The sequence below is a fragment of the Triplophysa dalaica genome, chromosome 15, assembly GCF_015846415.1.
Source record: "Triplophysa dalaica isolate WHDGS20190420 chromosome 15, ASM1584641v1, whole genome shotgun sequence".
NCBI lineage: Eukaryota > Metazoa > Chordata > Actinopteri > Cypriniformes > Nemacheilidae > Triplophysa > Triplophysa dalaica.
Window position 1 is genome coordinate 21,853,796 of NC_079556.1, and position 24,062 is coordinate 21,877,857.

General features: G+C 40.3%; 2 protein-coding genes across 5 annotated transcripts; one reads left to right on the top strand and one right to left on the bottom strand.

The window, feature by feature from the left end:
- The first annotated feature begins 29 nt into the window (after positions 1 to 29).
- LOC130436698 (thrombospondin-1-like) lies at positions 30 to 8,137 on the top strand. The gene is made up of 22 exons (XM_056767604.1): positions 30 to 110; positions 321 to 392; positions 561 to 1,123; positions 1,352 to 1,427; positions 1,980 to 2,066; positions 2,155 to 2,264; positions 2,383 to 2,508; positions 2,902 to 2,998; positions 3,160 to 3,333; positions 3,408 to 3,584; positions 3,674 to 3,847; positions 3,961 to 4,088; positions 4,165 to 4,317; positions 4,400 to 4,618; positions 4,717 to 4,824; positions 5,239 to 5,398; positions 5,497 to 5,850; positions 5,937 to 6,164; positions 6,251 to 6,522; positions 6,609 to 6,706; positions 6,827 to 6,966; positions 7,048 to 8,137. The coding sequence occupies exons 2-22, from the start codon at positions 326 to 328 to the stop codon at positions 7,053 to 7,055; spliced, it is 3,519 nt and encodes a 1,172-aa protein (XP_056623582.1). The 5' UTR covers positions 30 to 110; positions 321 to 325; the 3' UTR covers positions 7,056 to 8,137.
- Positions 8,138 to 9,032: 895 nt separating this feature from the next.
- On the bottom strand, positions 9,033 to 23,176 carry fsip1 (fibrous sheath interacting protein 1). 4 transcript variants are annotated; one of them, XM_056767608.1, is made up of 13 exons: positions 23,001 to 23,176; positions 21,955 to 22,035; positions 21,816 to 21,876; positions 21,375 to 21,559; positions 21,242 to 21,299; positions 20,979 to 21,130; positions 20,827 to 20,902; positions 20,555 to 20,641; positions 19,605 to 19,726; positions 18,666 to 18,788; positions 16,272 to 16,430; positions 12,728 to 12,865; positions 9,033 to 9,473 (listed from the first exon to the last, which is right to left on the bottom strand). In XM_056767608.1, exons 2-13 carry the CDS (start codon positions 22,021 to 22,023, stop codon positions 9,261 to 9,263), a joined length of 1,443 nt encoding a protein of 480 aa, XP_056623586.1. In that variant the 5' UTR covers positions 22,024 to 22,035; positions 23,001 to 23,176; the 3' UTR covers positions 9,033 to 9,260. The 4 variants fall into 4 exon arrangements, with proteins under 4 accessions (XP_056623586.1, XP_056623584.1, XP_056623585.1 ...); XM_056767606.1 differs by lacking the exon at positions 23,001 to 23,176 and adding an exon at positions 22,289 to 22,865; XM_056767607.1 differs by lacking the exon at positions 23,001 to 23,176 and adding an exon at positions 22,289 to 22,862 and having other exon boundaries at positions 21,242 to 21,296.
- Between the last annotated feature and the right edge of the window lie 886 nt (positions 23,177 to 24,062).

The following is a 24,062-nucleotide window of genomic DNA, read 5'->3' on the forward strand; positions in this document are numbered from 1 at the left end:
GCTGAAGAATGCGTGAAAGCGCATAAAAAGAGTTTGACTCTCGTGAGCGCACAACAGAAGAAAGCGCACGCACAGGGAAGAATAGTTTTGTGTTTTCTTTCTCTCTTGAGGTGAGTGTTCTGTAACATCTTTTTGGGTCATTTTAGCTGAGTTGTGTGTGTGTGTGTGTGTGTACGTGTACATTTTATTTCAGATGTATTAATGTACACAAGTTTTCATTGAAAGCAGCTTTACAGAAAAAACTGAGCCAGATATTACAGAGAATAAAAAATATGAAAAAGGAAAATCGTATTAAAACATATGGCGTGTGTGTGTTGTAGGGTAAATGATGTCTTTTAGAGCCCTACTTTTATGTGTCGTGTTATGGAGTTCAGACTGCAGCAGACAGGCTGGTGAGAAAAACCTTTTCATTCATTTTTAATTCATTTTAATGTATTTAACTTAGTACAATATAGTAAAGTTTCTTGTAAATGATGCTGCTGTTTGTTTTGGCGCATCTCACTTTTCTATTCCCAGAACTCACAGATGCATCTTTCTTTGTTCCCTCTTTATATGTACAGAAATGGTGGATGATAACACGGTTTATGATCTGTTCGAGCTCGCCAATGTCCATAAGAAGCATCACGGAGTGAGTTTAGTAAAAGGACCCGACGCAAACAGCCCTGCGTACAAGATCCTAAATCCGAACCTGATTCCCTCAGTGCCCGAGCTCTCCTTCAGGGACCTGCTGTTCTCCATCCAGACGGAGCGAGGCTTCATCTTCAGCGCTAACCTCAAGCAAGCCAAGCGCACCAGGGGAACTCTGATCTCAGTGAAGAGGACGGACGGTTCCGGATCACTCTTTGAAATCATCTCTAATGGAAAAGCCAACACTTTAGATGTGGTGTACGCAAGCGCGAGCGGACAGCAGGTGGTGTCGATTGAAGATGTCGATGTGGCAAACGGACACTGGAAGAACATCACGTTGTTTGTTCAAGAGGACCGAGCTCAGGTTCACGTGGGCTGCGAGGAGATCAACATCCAAGAGCTGGATGTTCCGATACAACAGATTCTGACTCAGGAGGTCGCGGACATCTCCAACCTGAGGATCGGGAATGGAGCGGCCAAAACTGATCGATTTATGGTGAGAAACTTGATGTCGGGTTTTATGTGTCATAGAGTTGGAGATTAGAGCTTTATCTGGGTTTTACGTATCGTATATGTTCCGTTTGGGAGCGCGTAAAGACTCACCGAATGCGCACGAATGGTTTTAATTTAGATTCATTGCCTCCCCTGTGTAATAGTAGATGTAGGAAACGTTGCACATTTTTTTGAAAACCGATTTGGATGATTTTTTCCCCCATGATTCCAGGGAGTTCTCCAGAACGTGAGATTTGTGTTTGGCACGACGCTGGACGCGATTTTACGCAATAAAGGCTGTGAGAGCTGTGAGTATTCCTGTTTTTTGCAAGCTTGAGAATTCAATATATGACACCAACAACACTACACACTAGCAGTCAAATGTTGGACAACCAGCTCATTCTTTTATTCTTGCCACAACTTCCCAAATTTTACAATAGAAATTGTGATACAATTGAAATGGATTTAGAACTTGTATATTACTTATTCTCTCACTCGACTTCATGAGGAGCAGCGTAGGATGATTAAAACAATGCTGCTGTTTCAACCCATGGGTGGGTAAAATATAGACAAACCGAACAGCTGCTTTAAATTAATCTAAAAATGTTCAAATCTGACCCAACCATGGGTTGTAACCATCCAACATTTTGTAGAGTATTGGATGATTGTTGGATGCTTTTCTTCTCTATGTGCCCCAACTCGGCCATTGAAGTGTAATATTCATACAAACTATCTATATTCTACACAACTGGTATCAAGCATTTAAGAACAAGCCATTAGATTAAAACAGGTATATTCAAACTTTCGACTGATCTTTTAAAAAAAAGACTAAACCACTCAATGTTTGTGTGTCGATGCAGCGATCTTCATCACCGAAGTCATGACCTTACCTGTAAATGGATCCAGTCCGGCCATTCGCACAGACTACACTGGACACAAGTCTAAAGGTGAACTCATATTCATGTGTTTCAGATGATCGTCTCGGGTTTCGTCACAGACTCGTGAATTTAAAGTCGTAATAATTTTGTTCTTCAGATTTACAGGACATCTGTGGTTTCTCCTGCGAGGACCTGACCAGCATGTTTAAGGAGCTCAAGGGACTCGGTGTGGTGGTGAAGCAGCTGTCAAATGAACTCCGCCAAGTGGTGAGAATGAAATTCAGTCGGCCTGAATAACTCTGTTATGTCATGGTTTCTTCAGTTGGTGCATGCCTGACATTATTAGCCTCTTGACTTGACAGCATTTTTTATCCTCTCATTCCAGACAGCAGATAACAACTTAATCATGACCCAAATTAAAATCCACAGTGGAGTTTGTCTGCACAACGGCATTGTTTACAGAGATCAGGATGAGTGGACTATGGACAGCTGCACACACTGCACGTGTCAGGTACAAATGCACTGCAGACATACTAACTTATATTAAAGTGACTGAAATGTGCCAAATTAATCTTATGTGGTGAGAGTATTCTAGTGGGACAAATGAGCTTTTCAAATTTCTAGGTCCAAAACACTTTCTTTCTCAACACACATGGTACATTTTAAGCCCAGGCGTGGGGATGTGTGTCCACTGATTCACTTTGTATTCTCCACCCTAATGCTGACCACACTAAAAGACTTTATTGGTCCCGACCGATATATGGTCAGAATTACATCACCACAGGGTTTCCAGCCCAAGCTAGAGGTCATTTTATTGGCAAACACCAAGCCAGCAGAGAGTTTTTTTCATTTATTTTATTGTGTAGCTTGACCTTGAAGTTATTTTGATGATTATATTTCCCAGAACTCTGCCACGGTTTGCCGTGAGATATCTTGCCCTCTGATGCCTTGTGCCAACGCAACTGTCCCAGATGGTGAATGCTGCCCGCGCTGTGGAACACGTAAGTTAAGCTCCTTTAAAATAAACCATTACAGACATAAGAAGTCTGTCGAAAACCACATCTCAAAATCTTAGTTTACAACCAAGAGCAAGTGTCAACCCAAAAGTGAGAGCATGAGTATCCATCATTTGACGATTTTCTCTCCTATTATCTTCCCCTAGTGAACGATGATGCAGATGACGGCTGGTCACCCTGGTCAGAATGGACGCATTGCTCGGTGACGTGCGGCAGGGGCGTTCAACAGCGCGGACGTTCTTGCGACCGCATTAACAGTAATTGCGACGGCACCTCGGTTCAGACCAGAGACTGTTTCAAGCAGGAGTGTGACAAACGCTGTAAGTCAACAAGTCAACTGCACATTTCATGTTCCCATCAACTCGCACATGTCTAACTGATGGTTTTCATGCAGTCAAACAGGATGGAGGCTGGAGCCACTGGTCTCCTTGGTCGTCCTGTTCCGTAACGTGTGGAGACGGCGTCATCACAAGGATCCGCCTGTGCAACTCTCCTACGCCTCAGATGGGTGGAAGAGACTGCCAGGGAGAAGGCCGGCAGACCGAGCCATGCCAGATGTATCCATGCCCAGGTATTTTGAATACATGCATGTCTTTGTATCCTATTACCAAGCTTGGCATATGTCAAAACACCCGTTCTTCTATTATCTCTGTGGAACAGTGAATGGAGGTTGGGGACCTTGGTCACTCTGGGACTCTTGTTCTGTCACATGCGGTGGAGGACTGCAGCGTAGACATCGTCTCTGTAACAACCCTGCTCCAAAATACCGTGGAAATGACTGTCTGGGAGACTCCAAAGGAAGCCGTTTGTGCAATTCCCAATCATGTCCTGTTGGTAAGCAATAAAATCCTGTTTCAAAAGTCCTACATGTTGACCTGTACATTGTTCCTCAACTTCTGTGTCTAAATGTAAAGCCACAATGTCAATTCTATGCTTCTCATCAACAGATGGATGTTTGTCCAACCCGTGCTTTGCTGCCACCAATTGCACCAGCTTCCCCGATGGCTCCTGGAAGTGTGGGGATTGTCCAGTCGGATACACCGGGGATGGAGTCAACTGCCAAGACATCGATGAGGTAAGTGTCTTACGCAATGAACAAATAATTCTCAGTAGAGATGTTGGATGGACTTCATTATTTGTCATATCTGCAGTGCAAAGAGGTTCCAGATGCCTGCTTTGTGCTCAATGGAGTCCATCGATGTGAGAACACGGAACCAGGATACAACTGCCTGCCCTGCCCACCACGCTATTCCGGAAAGCAGCCATTCGGAAGGGGAACGGAGCAGGCCATTGCCCATAAACAGGTAAGACCCATCTTCTTGGGAGTACAGTAGGAGTAGCCAATTGCCCGTTGCTTAAGTTTAACCTAAATCAAATCATCCCCAGGTCTGCACGCCGAGAAACCCATGCGAGGATGGAACACACACCTGCAATAAGAAAGCTAACTGCATCTATCTGGGCATCTTCTCCGACATCCTGTATCACTGTGAATGTAAACCAGGCTATGCTGGAAATGGTCACATCTGCGGAGAGGACACAGACCTGGATGGCTGGCCGAACACTGAGCTCCCTTGTGTGGAAAACGCAACTTACCACTGCAAGAAGGTAGAAAAACTTTTTCTTCACTGTATACCTATACCTAAAACATGCCATGTTGTGTAGTTGAAGTTTTAAATTCTTCATTGCAATATGTTATATTGTAGGACAACTGTCCTGATCTTCCCAACTCTGGCCAAGAAGACTATGACAAGGACGGAACTGGCGACGCTTGTGACCCTGATGATGATAATGATGGGATCTCTGATGAAGGGGTAGGTTGAAAACACATTTTCTTCTGGAAGATTGTTTGGAGAAGAGTGTGACTGAAAAAGAAAATTGAAAAAAAGAGACTTTGCCAGTAGCAAAACAACAGACTGTCTTGGATAGATTTAGTCCAACGGTTCTGGATTTCTTCGTTGTATATAAATAATTCAGATTGTACATTGGGAGAAATTTTTGGGCAAATAAACAGTCATCAGCTTCAGCCGAACGTTGCGTTCAAGCACAGCTATGTTCCAAACCGTCACACTAGTTACATATAACTTCAAACATGAATTTTGTTTGGCTCGCTATGGTGCACAAGCATATTTATAAAGTCCTGTCTGTAGGGCACAAAACGACTCCAGATGTTCTTTAAATTTATCCAATCGTTTCATCACTGACTGAGTCTTCTCCTTCTGAAACAGGACAACTGCCCGTTAGTCTTTAACCCAAGACAGTACGACAACGATCACGATCAAGTTGGCGATCGATGCGATAACTGCCCCCATGACAGTAATCCAGAACAGACAGACACAGACAACAACGGGGAGGGAGACGCTTGTGCCATTGACATTGATGGCGATGGTAAGACACTCAAACCTTTCAGAATGGACTGAAGATAACATTGAGAACTTGGAAACCCTTGAATGAATGTACTAATGGCATTTCAATTCATTGTCCAGGTATTCTGAATGAGAAGGACAACTGCCCATATGTGTACAACACTGACCAGAGAGATAGTGACTGGGACGGAGTTGGTGACCATTGTGACAACTGTCCATTGGAGCACAACCCTGACCAAGTTGATTCGGACTCTGATAACATTGGTGACAAGTGTGACAGCAACCAGGACATCGATGACGACGGTCATCAGAACAACCTGGACAACTGCCCCTACATCTCCAATGCCAACCAGGTCGACCACGATAAAGACGGCAAAGGTGACGCTTGCGATCACGACGATGACAACGATGGAATACCTGACGACAAAGACAATTGCCGACTTGTCAAAAACCCAGACCAGCTCGATTCTGATGGTAAGAGAGAAGCACTTGCACAAATTTCTGTTCTTTTGTTTTTTGGCTTTCACACACAAATATTTTACTCCTTTGCACTTGACCAGGTGATGGCCGAGGCGACGCTTGCAAGGGCGACTTCGACCAAGATAATGTGCTTGACATTTACGACGTTTGCCCAGAGAACTATGCCATCAGTGAAACAGATTTCCGCAGGTTCCAGATGGTTCCTCTAGACCCCACTGGTACTTCGCAGATCGATCCCAACTGGGTCGTCCGTCACCAGGGCAAAGAACTTCTGCAGACAGTTAACTGCGATCCAGGCATTGCTGTTGGTAAGTGTTCCAAGATATAAGCGAAAAAATTCAACCACAGAAGGTTGTGATCACAGAATCTAAACTTTGTTTTGCTTGTCCATCAGGTTATGATGAGTTCAACGCTGTTGACTTCAGTGGCACGTTCTTCATCAACACTGACCGCGATGACGACTACGTCGGCTTTGTTTTCGGCTACCAATCCAGTTCTCGGTTTTACGTGGTGATGTGGAAACAGATCACACAAACCTATTGGTCCCATACCCCCACCAAAGCACAGGGTTACTCCGGACTGTCCATTAAAGTTGTGAACTCAACCACCGGACCGGGCGAGCATCTCAGGAATGCCTTGTGGCATACTGGAAACACTCAGGGACAGGTATGCACCATTTTCAAGCTGTAAATACGTGACAATAAATTAGAAACAAATTTGAACATCTTGCTTACCTTCTGCTTGGATTTCAGGTGCGTACCCTGTGGCATGACCCCAAGAACATTGGCTGGAAGGATTACACTGCCTACAGATGGCAACTGATCCATAGACCCAAATCTGGACTCATTAGGTAAATGTGATCATTATAGACCAACCCCTACCAGATATCACTGATGTTTTATTGTTTTTTCTCGACATTGAGTCAACATTAAACAACAAACAGATTTACTCACAATGTGTCTGCTTTTAGGGTTATTATGTATGAAGGTAATAAAGTCATGGCCGATTCAGGAAGCATCTACGACAAAACGTATGCGGGTGGAAGACTCGGCCTCTTTGTCTTCTCTCAAGAGGTGGTTTACTTCTCAGACCTCAAATATGAATGCAGAGGTAACACACTTTTGTTATTGTTCTCAAAAACCCATGTTTGTCCAACACAATGTGCTCATAAGATTTTTTTATCTTTTACAGACGTATAACAGTTTTCCTTGAAGATCTGCTGGTTGTCAATTATCATCTGTCTGTCTTATAAAACTTCTGTGGTGGGACCAAGAACCATACATGGAGCTGGAAAACATCTAAATTTCTAAATGAGAATGACAGGAGCCTGGAGATACAGTATCTAAACACAATCATCTCACGCATCTCCTCGGCTCTCAGTGAGAACAAAACATCATATCAGGTTCTCATGTCTTATGATTGGGTGGGTACATTTTTTTGTTGAACGAAACCTCAGATCTGCTGTGGACTATGAAGGAAGGAGTGCTCGTGAACAGGAGCTTCTCCTTGATTCGGGTGGGTGTCATCCCCCGAGAGGAAATGTTGAGGAGTGACGCACAGGGTGGACGTGTTTTTTTTTGTGAATGTGTGGATCTTTTTCTTTGAGACTTTGAGACCTGCAGGACTAAAGTAAAGTGTGACTTTTATCATCCGGCGTTGATGTTGATATTTCTCAGGGCTAGATGGACCTACAGTGCTAAGAGATTTGAGGATCGGAAGGATAAAGAAGGTTGTGATATTATAGAGAGAGATTGGATGATAAAGATACTTTCAAAACAAACAAAACTGGAACTGGAGTTTTCTTCGGTCTCAGCGGATTAATGAAAATGAGCAACAATACATGATGATGATGATAACACAAATATTACCTCACCATTGTACAATTGACATCGATAACAAAATATATATTTTACCATTGATAGTTCAGTCCTGTTTATTCTACTGTAATGCAGTAAGATTATTCAATCTGTGAATAATGCAAAACACAATTTTTGATGCTATGCCCCAATACAACACGAATAGAAAGTTGTTTATAGAAACGCGTGCCTAATGAATGAATGATTGAATGAATGATGCCTTTATAAAATAAGTTATTATTAAATTTGTTTTTAATCTATTTTAAATGTCATGTGTACATATATGCTATTTAAATAATTTATAAGGAAACGTAACCTGACATGGAAAGTGTTTGTATAAACTGTTTGCACACTGATATGAGAAAGTGTTGGTCATTTTTTGTTTTCTTTATTGTTCTTTTATTATTAAAGAGTCTTCAGTTTTACACAGAATAATGTTGTTTTACTACTTAAAACCATGTGTCACATGAACAATAAATAACTGACAAAGAAACAAAAATGACCGGCCTTTGAAAACCCCACAATGGTCACATTAATACATCTGAAATCAAAATCACAAGCTGTGACGTTTATACTCAATATACGGTCAGTTAATGTAAAATGATCATTAATTCAAGTAATTCGCAAAAAAACGTCAATGTTTCTGTTGGTTTAGGGGTTTAAGGGTAAATGACTCGCATCTATTGTTAACATAAAGGTTAATGTGATCCATATCTGTTTTGGAAAGACTCATTTAAAATCTATGGTTCTTTATTCAGTAAACATATGGTGTATCTTCAAGGTCAAGAATGTGTGGAATGCCGGAGTCTCCGTAACGCGTCCATATGTGTGCAGTTGCTAAGGTGGTCTTAAGGTTTTTGTAATGTGGGGTGGCTGTTTCAATGTTTCTGGCTGGATTTAAATAATAACTTAATGGCCCAAATGATAAGAAAAATACACCTTACTCTCATCTCTAAATGAAACCAAGTCAACACATTTTCCACCCATTTGCAGATTGGATTGTTTACATAAAACCATAGAAAATAGATCTCTCCAACACGTGGTGAATTTAAGACATCATGTATGTTTATCACAAGTATGCAGTTTAAGATACACGCTTACGTTTAATACGTAAGATCAAATATGAACATTAGTAAAGTGTTGTTATGCAACAAGTTATTTGCAAATGTAGTTTGCAAACCTACACAACACAGCTGAACCTGTTTCCAACTAACCTTTCATGAAAACCCAGCAGATAGAAGCAGGGGTCACATGTCTGTACAGATCTTTAAAACCGTTTTTTTGGTTAAGTTCATGGCAATAAAGGAAAACACATGCTGGTTTCATTTTAAAAAGGAACATTTTATTTTGTTCGTGCGTACTATTTCAGCGTTTGGAGCTTTGAATCGGATTCACAAGTCTGATTCTGATAATGACACTGGCGCGCAGCTCAGGGCAAAATCACAAACAGACCGTTTGAAAAATGTTGTGCAACTTTAAAGGACGGAAGCCAAGACTATGAACTAATGCGAGATATAAAACAGAAGATCGAAGACTTTTTCCCGGCGGTCAGTCTGAAGGAATCTGGTTGTCAGTCTCTGCTCCTGGCAGCAGGTCGGATAGATTGGAGCTGGACGGCGGTGGAGAAAAGACTAGCGGAGATGTGTTGCGAGAGTCCAGAGCAGAAATCAGTCCTGACGAAAGATCTGAAGATGACTGGACCATTTCTTCCTCACATTTCAGCAGAAGATTCTTTAACTGATCATCAGACAAATGAATCAGCTGTGAAAAGAGAACAACCAACAGTTATACATCAGAAAATGTTCATTGTTCATCTCGCAAAGTCAAACTATCATAAGTTCTTTTACCCAGAGGAAAATGTTATTTCTCAGATGTTTAAAAAATAAAATACAACGTAATGAGAGTTTAATTGTTCAAACACAGGAAGAGTCTGGAGGTGTGAAATGAATTTAGATTGTAAAGGTCAAATCATCTGGATTTGAATAAATTTGATGAGAAAAGTTTTTCAGTAATCATTGGGGGCTTCAATAGTTGGTCTGGGACCAAATAGATTTCCCAAAAATTCAAACCTTGATCATTTTTAAAATAACTTTCACTGGCTAATTGTGGTGATTTCTGGCATGACCTCAGGGTGATGAAATCACATGCGATTCAATGATTTGTTCACTTAAGATGTCGATAACAGATCTGCCTGTGGTATTTCCCGACAATAAATCAACCTGTTAGCACAATTCCCACCACAACCTTCAGTGTATCCAGCACAAGGACGGTCTCCTCGTGGCCGACAGAAACACGTGCAAAAGCAGACAAGTGCTTTTTCAATCTGGAAGCTGAAGAACACGGGAGCATTCAAGGGCAGGGAATGAAGCAGCACGTGTATATTGTAGTTCATCGAGATGCCAAAAATGATGCAGAGCACAGAACGGAGTTATGATTATTAACAATTGACAAAAAATGTCTGTTAATTTACATAAAATATAGGCTTAATTATTCGTTGAAAAAGTTCAAATAAAATTGGAAATGTTGCCTAAGCGAGTAAGTTTAAATTTAAACACGGACATGGTTAAAAGAAAAGAAATTAAGTTTTAAGAAAAACAAACAGTAATATTAAAAATAAGTAATCGCACATCAAAAGTGCATAATAAAATATGGCTAAAATGTATGGCGGCTATATAGACCGAAATGATCGAAATAATGCAATATGCATATCACAGTTTTTTGCAACAACGGAATTTTTTAAAAAATTCAATAAATAACCTATAGACCACTTTGGATGGCGTAAACACCCCTGATCCAAAAGTGGTCCAAAAGAACTTCCTGTTTCTGTTTTTTAAAACTACCCATTCAAAATGTTAAACAAATATCTTTAAGTTTCAATTGATATGTGAGATTAAAAAAATGTAAGAAAATCAAAATCAAACTGGAGGGGCTTCTGGACCAGTGTTTACGTCTTGTGAAGTGGTCTATAGTCTATACGTTTTAGGTTGATGCCGATAGCAGAGAGACTTGTGTGGAAGATAACCAGAAATAATGTAAAACATGTATGTTGGTTACATCATTTTTTGTTTTTTAACTTGAACCATTATTCTATCGCACATCGTATTATTAAATCAAATTACTGTATATCACATTTTTTATATCATGCAGCCCCAAGGTTATATCATTTTAATAATTTGAATATATATTTTAATAATTTGAATATATATTTTAATATATTTGAAAACTATTTTGATTGATTTTAGAAAAATAACTATTGTATCGCATATCGTATTATTTAGCATTCTTTTGCATATCGCATTATTCTTAAATATTGCACAGCCCTACTAAAATGTAACTGAAATGAACATTCAACTAAAATTATTAAAGCTAATTCAAAATATTAATAAATCAACAATAAAAAACATTAGTAACCTAGTTACATATGTAACTTGATGACTAAACAAAGGTAATTGAAATTAGTTTGAAATTTCATCATGAGAAACCTCTCACACCTTCAGTTTAAAGTCACTGCAAGAAAGATTAAATAAACAAAAGTTAACATTTCTCAATCTCTTCTGACACCGCCAAAGACATCTATAATCTATACGGTGGTACTGACAGCGGCGTCGGGTCGAATGGCCTCCCTCGGGGTGTGAGGAGCGCCGGAGGTTGGGTTAAGAGTCACCGCTGACTCACAGAGCAAAACTCAAAGCATCAGTTACACTTACAGCAGACTTTCATTTTTCAAACCCTTGGCCAACTCTGAAAGCTCAGTCATCACATACTCATCCTCATAATAAACCAAAATTCAACTGCTGTCTTTCTTCTGTGGAACACAAGGAAAGCCGTATTTCTCTTTTAAATACAATAAAAGTTTACTGAGCCAGATATCAGTCAGAGCTCTTATAAAATATTCTTCAATTTCATTTATGAGCTACACTTAATATGTAGTATACTAATATAAATATACTAGTAGTATACTTCTAAGTCCACTAATTTACAGAAAATACTACTTGTGACTAAACTTAAATTTTAGGCTGCGTACGAAATCACCTACTTCCATACTATGTAGTAGGCGAAAATGAATACGAGTCATGAATGGTGAGCTGATCGTTTCATCACACCCCTATTTATGACATTCAGAAATGCAATGAAATGTGAAATGTAACGAAAGTAACTGATGAATATTAAAGCTTTTTTAAAGATGAATCACTGCTTCAACCTTCTCCACGAACACAAACTCCAGCGTTTCAGACTAAACACTTCTGACACAAGAACGTCCCTCTCATATCAAAAACACATAGAGAAGAAACAGCACACAGTGAGCTCTTCTCATTTTTTCCAAGAGGACTAACACCTGCTTTCAGTACAGATGTAATGGGCCGCTCTCACTCAACCTGTTTATGTGAATCATGGAAGCGAGAGATACATGGTTGGTCTGATGTGCATCAGTTTACTTTGGAGGTAATTACGTTAACAGACCGGACTCGGAAAGCTGGTGATAATGTCATAGTTTTATTCTTCTAGACGATTTAAAGGTCAACCCGTAAAATCTGAACTGGATCAAATTCGGAACATAACTTAACCCACAACATTTACGAATGCGGTCTCAAACCAAAGATCAAGCATTCTGATGGGATATCAACGTGACGATCACAGATACGTCTTCCAACTGAATAAAAAGAAGAATTTCTGATGTCCACATACAGCTAGCGGCTCGACCGCAGTGCGGTTAAAGCTGAGTCTGGCACTGCATGAATACGGAGAGAAACACAAATCAAACAGCATGTGTTTCTCTTTGTGCTTCCAGAAAATCTGTTCTCAGAAACACAGGGTGATGTAGTTTGAACAACACACATGATGTCATAGGTCAGTACAGCCAAGAGTCACTTATCAATCATTTATTCTGAATGATGCAAACATCACACAAACCTGCTTCTAAAACCAAATTAATGATCACTCGTCTTTAAAATACGGAAACTTTGCTAAATTCAGTTCCTGTGTTGTATTAGCTCTGACACTCTGTCTCAACTCACATCGGTCTCCTCCAGGACCTGCAGCTGCTGTTTGATTTCTCGTAGACGACTATCTTGTTCTCGTGTCTCTCTCACGTCCAACAGGACTCTTTCTCCTCTGTCTCCCATCTTCATCTCATCCAAACTCAGAAGTCTCATCTAGAAACACAGCAGAGAGCTTCTGTGAGACTTTGCAAGAACTCTGAAGTCAGAGATGTGGAAAGTCAAAAAGCACTTAAAAGGATGTTAGTTGAGAAAACAAGCAAGAAATTGTATTTGATTAGTCCTACCTAGAGCAAACTTAATAATGTATATATGATAATTAAAAAAAGGAATGTGTTTCGTCAGCACCAAAACGAGCATTAAACATCTACCATGAGTCAAGAAGAAACTCCACAAACTCTGATCAGAAGTTCTTTGTACAGATTACAGCTCGGCACAATCTGGTGCTCGAAATTGACTATCTGCCTTCACTTAATCATTTCATTCTGTACAGAAATCCATACACAGTTACAATATACTGTTTACGTCTCTACAAAACTAATAACTATAATCCTTCAGATGTGAGGAAAAAGACTGCTGTATTTCGCACACAGTCCCTCAGCAGAAGTCTGCATAACGTGCAGCCTGAAAACTGGCGCTTCTCTCAGAACAACAGGCCATATGAGTCACATTGAGTCTGAACAAGAGCTGGACCTTCAGTCAACGCCACGTGGAGTCAGGAATAGAGCCAGAGTTACCCTGAGCAGCCCCACCAGCAGCACAGCTCTACTACATATCAGATCAGACCTGTTTAACAGACACATCAGATCAGACCTGATTCACAGACACATCAGATCAGACCTGATTCACAGACACATCAGATCAGGACTTATTCACAGACACATCAGATCAGGACTTATTCACAGACACATCAGATCAGACCTGATTCACAGACACATCAGATCAGGACTTATTCACAGACACATCAGATCAGACCTGATTCACAGACACATCAGATCAGGACTTATTCACAGACACATCAGATCAGTTCTTATTCACAGACACATCAGATCAGACCTGATTTCACAGACACATCAGATCAGGACTTATTAACAGACAAATCAGATCAGACCTGATTCACAGACACATCAGATCAGGACTTATTCACAGACACATCAGATCAGACCTGATTCACAGACACATCAGATCAGGACTTATTAACAGACAAATCAGATCAGACCTGATTCACAGACACATCAGATCAGGACTTATTCACAGACAAATCAGATCAGACCTGATTCACAGACACATCAGATCAGGACTTATTCACAGACACATCAGATCAGACCTGATTCACAGAAACATCAGATCAGGACTTATTCACAGACACATCAGAAGATCAGACCTGATTCACAGACACATCAGATCAGGACTTATTCACAGACACATCAGATCAGGACTTATTCACAGACACATCAGATCAGACCTGATTCACAGACACATCAGATCAGGACTTATTCACAGACACATCAGATCAGGACTTATTCACAGACACATCAGATCAGGACTGATTCACAGACACATCAGATCAGACCTGATTCACAGACACATCAGATCAGACCTGATTCACAGACACATCAGATCAGGACTTATTCACAGACACATCAGATCAGGACTGATTCACAGACACATCAGATCAGACCTGATTCACAGACACATCAGATCAGGACTTATTCACAGACACATCAGATCAGACCTGATTCACAGACACATCAGATCAGACCTGATTGACAGACACATCAGATCAGAATAAAAAAAAAAAAAGAGGTTTCTTTTGACATGTAGAGTCATTGAGACATTCTTGGAGTATTAGACAATAAACCTGAGGCTCATCTGGATTTGTGCATGTCAGCAGATCAAAACCACATGACAAACTAAATAAAATATAGAAATTTTCCATGTGAGAGAAACTTGAATGTGCAAAGAAACGTGAGTCTGGGCAGCGTGGAATAGTACTCTTGAGGATGTGAATAATTTTCCACCTCGAACCAAAAATCCTGTTCAAACAGTTTGCATCCATTCACTGAACAACAGAAAAACAACAACATCCAGCAGAACAAAAGTCAATTCTCTGTGTTCTAGAGTCTTCAATCCACGGTCATTTTGTAAAGCAAACGTCCCGTGCCAAGAAAAATATCTCAGAATGACCTGATTCAAGAGTTCCGCTTCACCCGTCTCTTTTAAAGCAACCGTCCAAACTTTTCTGCCAGTGGCTGAGATGTCACTGACCATCATCTGTGACCTACATTTCTCATCTGGTCTCAATCTCTGCACTTTTCATTGATTAGATTCACCATGAGACGTCCACATAACCCGTTACACAGAAGTTATGGAAACTTTCTCTGTTGGAAAACCACAAAATGTGTTTAACATGATAATAAACAAATATGAACATAAGACTGGAACTTGGGTAAGGGTGCCGTGCACATCCAACATTGTCCTCCGGGAGTTACGGGCTTGTGTTCAGCGCACCAAAACACACACAGACAAACTTTAACGTTTAACACGTGTCTTGTGGACAACTGTGCTGCGTTTCAGATGTTTATAATTAAGCTAAACCGTTTAAGAGGTTACCAGTGTTGACTTTCACAAACAAACCCAAACACAGCGTCTCCAAATCCGTTTGGATCTCCGGAGAGCATCTGCAGTGTTCGTAAACTCATGTGCTGCTTTAATCAGAGAAACATCACATCACATATTTATCAGTCTGACAGTTTCTACAATGTGCTTTGTGTAATGAAGCTCCTTCAGCATGATTCCACGCTGAGCACAACATGTTCTAGTATACCAAACAAGTAAAGCACGGATGAGATCTCCTTCAGATCTTGAATATTTCCCTTCGGACACAAATGAGATCAAACGGAACGCAAATGGAAACTTTTATTTAAGTGTCATCTTTTCTCATGAGAAAACGAGTCAGAAATCTCACAAACGTCTCCGTCATTAGAGTTTAAGAAAAGATGTCGACAATGTGTCAACCTGAGCTCAGATTTATCAAGTCTGCAATCAAAAAAAGTCCTCAATATCATCTTAAACATTTCTCATCACATTTACCCAAATCCAGATTATTTGATCTCTTCAATCTACATTCATTTACAGAATTCAGTTTTCTGAATTTCAGTCTATGAAACATCTGAGACCCAAACGAAACAGCTGAGCACTCCGTCAGATCTCCTGAGCTATGAAGGAGCAAAATAAATTTCCCCTTTGGGGACAGCAGTGAGAATTCTGGGTGTTTTCCAAAAGAGAGATATTCCATTTAATATCACCGATGTCAAGAAGCAGGGGCGGACTGGGAAGCAAATTTGGACCTGGATTTTTTTGCCCACAATGGCCCTCAAACATTTCTGTCGAGGGGGGGTGTTGTATGTAACGTCTCCCCTGTCTAGGAGAAATATTAGAAAATTGTGATTTTTCTTTCTTATGGGTAGTTATCATTCTTGGGCCTTTTTACAGAGCATGAGACCCGTGAGCTGAACAAAGAGATAAACTTGTGTGGAGTCAAAAAAAGATCGGTACAGACCGGTGAGGAGCTGAAGTCGGCCGGCGGGCTCCTCGCAGACAGGAAGTCCTTCAAAGGAAGTAGCAGCTGCAGTCTGGAGTCAATATAGAGGAGACTGTCGAGTTCAGAAGGTTCGGGAGTGAAACCTTCACCGGACACAAGACACAGAGACGAGACCGTCTGAGAAATAAAACAGCTTGTCAATGTCAACATTCTGCTATTAGGGAAGAACCTTATACAACATACATAAATGTCAAATCAGCCTTCTGCGTATTTTCTAGTTCAATTAATATGTGCACGTTCAGTATCTACGATAAAACAACATCTGTGTCCTTTTTGTCTCTTTCAGAAGCCATCTTGTGAAAATCAAGTCCAGCGGGTTTCCTGCAGCTGGTATTTGCACTTTTGGACTTCAGACAATATTCTGATTGCTGCTCTCAGACACTCCGTCCAAAGACCTAAATAACTAAAGCTTGACTAATCTCTTCTGTTTCCCAGTGAGGAAATCTCCCATCAGGCCGAGCGGTGCTGCAGTGGACCAGCGAGCGCAGGGGTACGGCAGGGGTGAGGTAAGCTTTGGCAGGCTGCCCGTGAGCAGATCGCGCAGCCGAAACGGAAGGCCGATCATAAGTCTCTGTGTAATTACGGTGACCTCACAGAGCACCGAGACGGGATTATAATGTAGGAAAGTGTGATGGAAAAAAACTGCAGGTTTGGATAGTTCACAATAACACACTGTGACTCTGAGAGGTGGCAAACGTGAGAAAAAAATTCTACCTGACTTTTAAAACGTTCTTATAAATAAAGGAAACAAAACATTTAAGACAAACCTTTTTCTTTTAAGTTGTATGGAAGTTATAGACAAGACGAGTTTAGTCAGTATAAGGTAGTTTAGTACTTAAACTAGGCACAATGTTCAAAATGCAAACAGTTTATTCACAATAAAAGTCTGGCATTTATAATTATAATATAGGATATATAAGGATACTATTTTACAATCTGTCCCCATTTTAAGAGAATACAAAGATAAATATTACAATAACAATAAAGAAGAAGGATATCAGAATCCAATTTTAAGTGATTAGTTTCAATGAATGAACGAGAGAACATTGACTGACAATCAAACTCCTTTAGAGTTTAACAAAGCTTAAAGTCCCAGTGAAATTAAAAAAGACAATGCCTATTTCTTTTATAAAATATCGCAATGTTTATTGTACATAGTTGATCAATGTGGGTCGTACTTTTTTAAAATTTCGCGTGCCCTCATAATCTTCAGTTAAAATCTGAAAAAGCCCTTCCTTCATGTAATGTCTATCCATCTTAAATGACGTATGTTAGACGGCATGGGCGGAGCATCCGTTAACTCCTCCCCTTTGACTGTTAATCTGCTGCCTGTTCCATTTCAAATCGCAGAGAAAGATGAAAGTCACGCCTACTATTTTTCTCATTAGAGATTCCACTTCCTTTAAAAAAGCGTTGAAATATGGAAGTAAAAACGATCACAACTTTAAATTCACGTTGACTTTAACATTTGGTGTGAATGGTCATGAACCCATCACTTTTTTTTTTAGCAAACTGCATATGCTTTTTTTACATCAATTTATTTCAGAAATAGTGTAAGTATTGTGCACTGTTGAGTGTAACTAGTAACTTAGTAAAAAGATACTGTTATTTAATTACTTTTGACTTGAAAAGTTAAGTAAAGGATTCTTTTTTATAAGAAAGAATTTCACTAAATACTTTGTAATATGTTCAATAGTGAAAACAACATCAAAATTATAAGTGTAACTTTAAAATGTAAGCTTTAAAGTATCCATCTCACATTTGTACACTTTGGTATTTTAATAAAAATAATTTATGTAGTTTTAAATTATTTATTTGAATGAATCAAATAAGTAATTTCATGTCTATCCTTGAATCATTTCTAATCAAGGTTGATGTAGGATATAGAAAGTAGTTAGTATTAGTCATTCAATTCTTTTTGGAGAGAGTAACTTGTCCAGAAATCTGATTACACTTTTGAATGATTTACTGAGAGTAATTTACTCAACAATGCGTATTTGCGAGAATTATATGAGATTAAACCAAAGCGTGACAAAAGTAAATCATAACAACACAAAGTGATCTTTGTTCAGCTATCAGAACGCATTTTCTCTGTTCTCAGAGTTCAGGACGGAAACAGACGAGTGAGTCAAGGCCCCGTTTAAATCCCAAATCACAATCTGTCTCTTTAAGAAGAATGTGTACTACAGAGTGACTCAATGTTCCTGCGGCTCACTGTGTATTTATTACACGTGCAAGTTCTCCTTAGTGTCTGGATAGGTAAATGTGCAACATATAGAAACAGATTTTATTCTCGGCGTGTAATACAATAAATGCACATTCTGTCATTTCTCTTTATTTCGGTAAATGTACCTTTGGTGTGTGACTCGATGAATCTGTATTGTTCTGATCTTCCTCTAGATCTTCCAGTAGTTCCTCTAGTCTCTCTCTCTCGTGTTGTGTCAGGAGCACCGATGTGCCTGCAACACCTGCCAACTGAACACACAGCATCTATTAGCACCTGGCCTTAAATTCATCTGTCAATCACGCAAACATTTCATCTTTGTGCCAAAGAAACTAGGAACCAGATTTGGTGAAAGGAAAATGTAACATATGATCAGATCAGATTTCCCGAGTGAACATCACATCCAACCATTCTTTAAACATGACATCGTGTAATTTTCCTATCAAATTATCTAAAAAAAGCAAAAAGCAAAATGAGTTTTGCTGAAAAGAAGGTCAAATATCTGTCGATTGGGTTGGAAAATAAATCAAAAATACCTCTATGTTAAGTACTTAATTCAGGTTATTTTTCCCATAATGGTTAGCACAGATATCAATGCTTGTTTTATGCATAAAACTCCCTTGATATGAATCATTTCCATAAAATAATACAATCTTAGGTCATTTCGATTCGCAAATAAATGTAAATGTTTAGATATTTCCATAGAAAAACCAGGTGAAAAATACAAAGTAAGAATTTAATGTGAGCAGTGTTTACTAATACACAATGTACACCGTTAGACTTTACATTTACAGTATTTCATCATCTTGGTTAATTCGAATGTTCTGGAAAGAAAATGTCTCCTTTCCTAATACAAACTGACATGGAAGAGGGATATAGGATAGTGAATACATTTTTCAGGGCTGTAAGCCTGGTTGTTTAAAATGAGATAAATTAATATAGATCCAATAAAAATAGATAAATATAGAATAAAGACGGGAAAGATAACTGCCCTGTATAAGATCTTTAAAGCTTCTGCATGTGTTCAGTCATACGGGTCTAATTGGCCTGACGTGACCTCCGCATACCTCAATATTTTTCTTGACAAAGTCTTGCCTGCGCTTGCCGTGAGCAACTCTGTGCCGTCTGCTGTCTGGAGACTGATCTTCCATCACCTGCTGACCCTCTTCAGGCACGTCACACGTGTTTTCTGTGTCAACACACACAGTTAACTGATGAGATGAATGATTAACATGTTATTCACTAATGAAGGCACTCTGCATTTATTACATCATACTGGACCTGACCAAACACACACGCACACAACCACACACAAACGCACAAAAAAACGCGCACACACGCAGAGTCGCAGACACACGCACACAAACGCACGCTCATGCACGCAGACACACACACAACCATATACACACACACACAAACACGCACACACAACCACGCACGCAGACACACAACCACACACACGCAGACACAAACACACGCAGGCACGCAGACACACACACAACCACACACACGCAGACACAAACACACGCAGACACACAACCACACACAGGCACACACAGGCACACACGCACGCAGACACAAACAGACACAGGCACGCAGACACACACACAACCACACACACAAAGACACACATACATACACACACAGACCACATTTACACAAACACATACGCACCTAGACACACACACACAGGTCATTCTGATCTCATGAGCTATAAAAACATATTTATAGTGGCATGACGCCCTCTAGTGTTAAAACAACGACATGCAATCGGTAAAGTTACAGAAAATATTTCTTTACTTCTAAATGTGAAAAGTATCCTGTCATTAATTCAAATAAAAATCAGTATTTCCTAAACACATATTTCTTACATACTACCACAATATACGCTTTATTAAATTGTGCAGCTTATAAATAAAAACATCTTAGATTTTTCACAAGAAATAAAAAAGGAGCTTTAGTATCAAATCAACGTTTGAATTACTTATATATATATTAATATTTTCTTTCACTTCACCTTCCTTCTGCCATCTCGGATTGGAATCTTCGAGAACTTCAGTCCCAAACACAGGCACAAAATCCACTTCCTCGCTGCAATCCTGAGCTGAGAGAATAAAGGTCCACAAACAAGAAAAGACATGAACACATGAAGGAGATTCTTTCACGGATTAGATTTGCATCTACATCACGCATGTTTGATTTATGTCACGCGATTCATGACAGAGATTCCTAAGAGCGCTCGTGACGAATGACTGCGCACACACAGCTTTCTGCTTCAATCACACTTACAGCTGTCGGGGGTCAGCGCGAGAAAGCGTCTGGTGTTGTCCATCTCATCGCTGCTCTCGGGACTCTGTCTGACAGCCTGTAAAGAATGGCTAAATTACAAAAGGATGAGACGTTTGAGTCCATCACCGATGCGTTGGAGCGTAAAAACCCACCTGAAGCTCCTGCCAGAGTCTGAGATGAAGCTCCCTGCCTTTCTGCTTCACCTGTCTCTCCGCTGACAGTTTGCGAGCCAGAATCCGGTCCAGTTTCTTCATTTTCTTGATGGCTTTTCTCAACTCTGGATCTTCGTCTTCCTCATCAGAATCTTGTGAAAAACAACAGAAGATTTATGTTCTCACATAGTTTACTCAGCCGTCCAGGTCAATAACACTGTCGACCGTTCGGCCTCGAAGGAACAATCAGATCTCTCATTTACCTTCATCAGAACCGTGTTCTGCACACTCGCCGACGCCACGTGTGTTCTCCTGAACCTGCTTTATGATTTATGTCATTAACGCCTACTGTCATTGGGCTTTTAAACATTTTAACAAAAATATATACAACTTCACCGTAGTATCCTTGACATCAGGGCTGAGGACCTCCAGAGATCTGTGGCCGTCTCGACTCGCTCTCCTGATCTCGGAGAAAGACTCTCGACTCCCGGCTTGAGAACGTTCACTGCTGGCCGGTCGAGATATATCATCCAGGCTGCCTTTGGTGATGTCCATGTAATCCACAGCGACTACAACATTTACTGTTTGAAAAGCATTTTTTTAGAGTTACTGTTTGTTCCTTCATCACCACATTATTTAACACTAAGAGTAAAGGCATGTGTGCTTTCTGAGGCTTTCTGCTCTGCTTTAGAATTCAGAACTTCAGAGCGAGATATTAGGATTCAAGACTTTCTGATTATTACACGTTTCTTACACATATACTTTTAAGATTGACAATAAGCACTTCATGGATCACAATGACATTGAAAATATACAATCGCATTAGTGCAGCATTACCCTGACACAAGGGCAGATTCTCTGATGGACATCCCATGTTTTCCTGTAACCTCTCTGGATCCTATAGTGATAGATCATGAGCATCATTAGTGAAGATAAAGATGGTTGTTTGTGTGTAATGTGTGTCACATGTTTGTACCTGCAGGGATTCTGGACCCTCATAACTGACCCGAGAAATCACCTCCAGACGACCCTCGGCTGCATCCATTTCATCTCCACGCTGGGGGGTATTGCACAAAAGTAGAAATTAGAAAGCCAGGATAACTGGAAAATCCCGGTTTATCCCTTATCTTGGTTTTGTGCAATGTGATCTCTGTCACCTCTCAGGCTGATCACAGCCCATCATAACTCGAGGAAAAAGTAACGTTTGAAAATACGACTTAATGCATTGCGCATGATCGGCCTTTACGTTTCGTTGGCATGGCGACGCTCAAACTGTTTAAATGAAGTGGATTGCTAAATGTTTTTCTTACCCTGTGAACTTCACACGAGCTGTTTTTCATCCTGTTGTGCACAACAAGCGCGAGGTATCTAAGGACGCTTTAAGTTACCGGATGTGGTAACTGTGGCTGCGTAATGCTCGACTCCCATTGGGCCGCTGCGCAGACCGAACGGTGTATGACGAACGTGTGCGCGGTCTTAAAACGATTCCCAAACAGATGCTGCGTCCCAATCCGCAAACTATCCGTTCTTAATAGTATTCGAAGGTAGAATTAGTATGTCCCAAATCGTAGTTTGTAGTATATTCCGGTAGAAATTCGAAGTGCAGATGGATAAGAGACATCAGCTGCGTCCCAAATGACATATAAACACACTATGCACAGTGCACTCAGCCATGTAGTGTATGAATTGTAGAGGGGTAGTATCGTCCTAATTTAAATACTAAACTGTTTTGCGCAAATGACGTCAATCGCACGGCACAATGCATGTGAAAAAAATCTATTTGTGCATTGTTTTGCCTAGAAATACTTGTCATCATCATTTCCACTAAAAAAGTGCATCATCCGGGCTCTAAAAGTGCACTTCTTTTTTAAGAGTTCTAAATGTCATGTGAACGCACTACTCACACTATTTATACTACAAAATGGCGTAGAATCGTGCACATAAGCTGCCTCCGTTAGATCGTTGGCACTCAAAACACCAGCAATGTGAAATACATAATATTATTGAAAATGAATATTTCACCTGTTGATGATTTCATAATTCTTAACCTTTTTTGTTAATCGTATAGTGCTTTAGTTTTCATGTACAGCTGCTTCCCAGCAAACACAGAACGTTCCTCTAACGTTTGTTCAAAGGCTGGGGGACGTTCCCCTAACCTACAGGGAACGTTCTATTAACGTTAAGAAAACTTTCCTGGAAAACCAACAGGGGACGTTAGAATATCTGTTCTGGGAACCGTGCGATAACGTTGCCAGAACGTTTTGGGAACCAAAATTTGTTTGCTGGGTTAGACCCAATACTCTCTAGAAAATATTTGCCCAGTGCTTCGTGATATACCCGGCGTTCCATTTCGTAGGGCTGATTCCTATGACGTAAGCCCTTCGAATGGTTTATCCTAATGAGTGAGAGCTTTGAAGAGTCACAGGGTGTAGGGGACCAAACAACTGTTTATTGAAGTACCTTTCTGCGTCTTCATCCCACGCCCATAGGGGGCGTCCCCGCGCAAAGAATCATGGGAGCCCGAAGTGAAATCCTTCATTATGAAAGGACCTTTCATTCGTCCAGTTATGAGCACTTCGGTTTGGAACGATCCTTCAGTTCAGGGCCCTTCAGATGGCGATATTTATCCCAGTTGTAACGCAGGGATAGTTTGTGTAGGAACAGTATGCCTAATTTAATAACTTCCCTGCTGAATAAAATAATAGAGCCCTGCTTAAAACACAATAAAATGTCATAGACTTCATGGTTATAATGGAAATTGTATTGATTTTAATGGAAACTGTGATGGTAAGTGATGTAATTTATTGGTGGTGTTGTCATACAGATGGGAACCCAGGTCCTGTCGAGAACATCGGTTCGCGGTATCCTGGCGACTGATTTGGCCTGCTGCCAGCCCACCATTTGTTCCCTTTATTGATTAAAACCTTTCTTCAGTTTCACCCGTTACTGCATGCGCGAGCAGCGCGTTCCCATTGCGCACGCAAAACACACAAGGAGAGCCCCTGCATCATAAGACCCCTTCAAATCACTGCTGCTGTCCGATTACACATTTGCTTTGCGTTACTTTAAATACTGTTAATACTT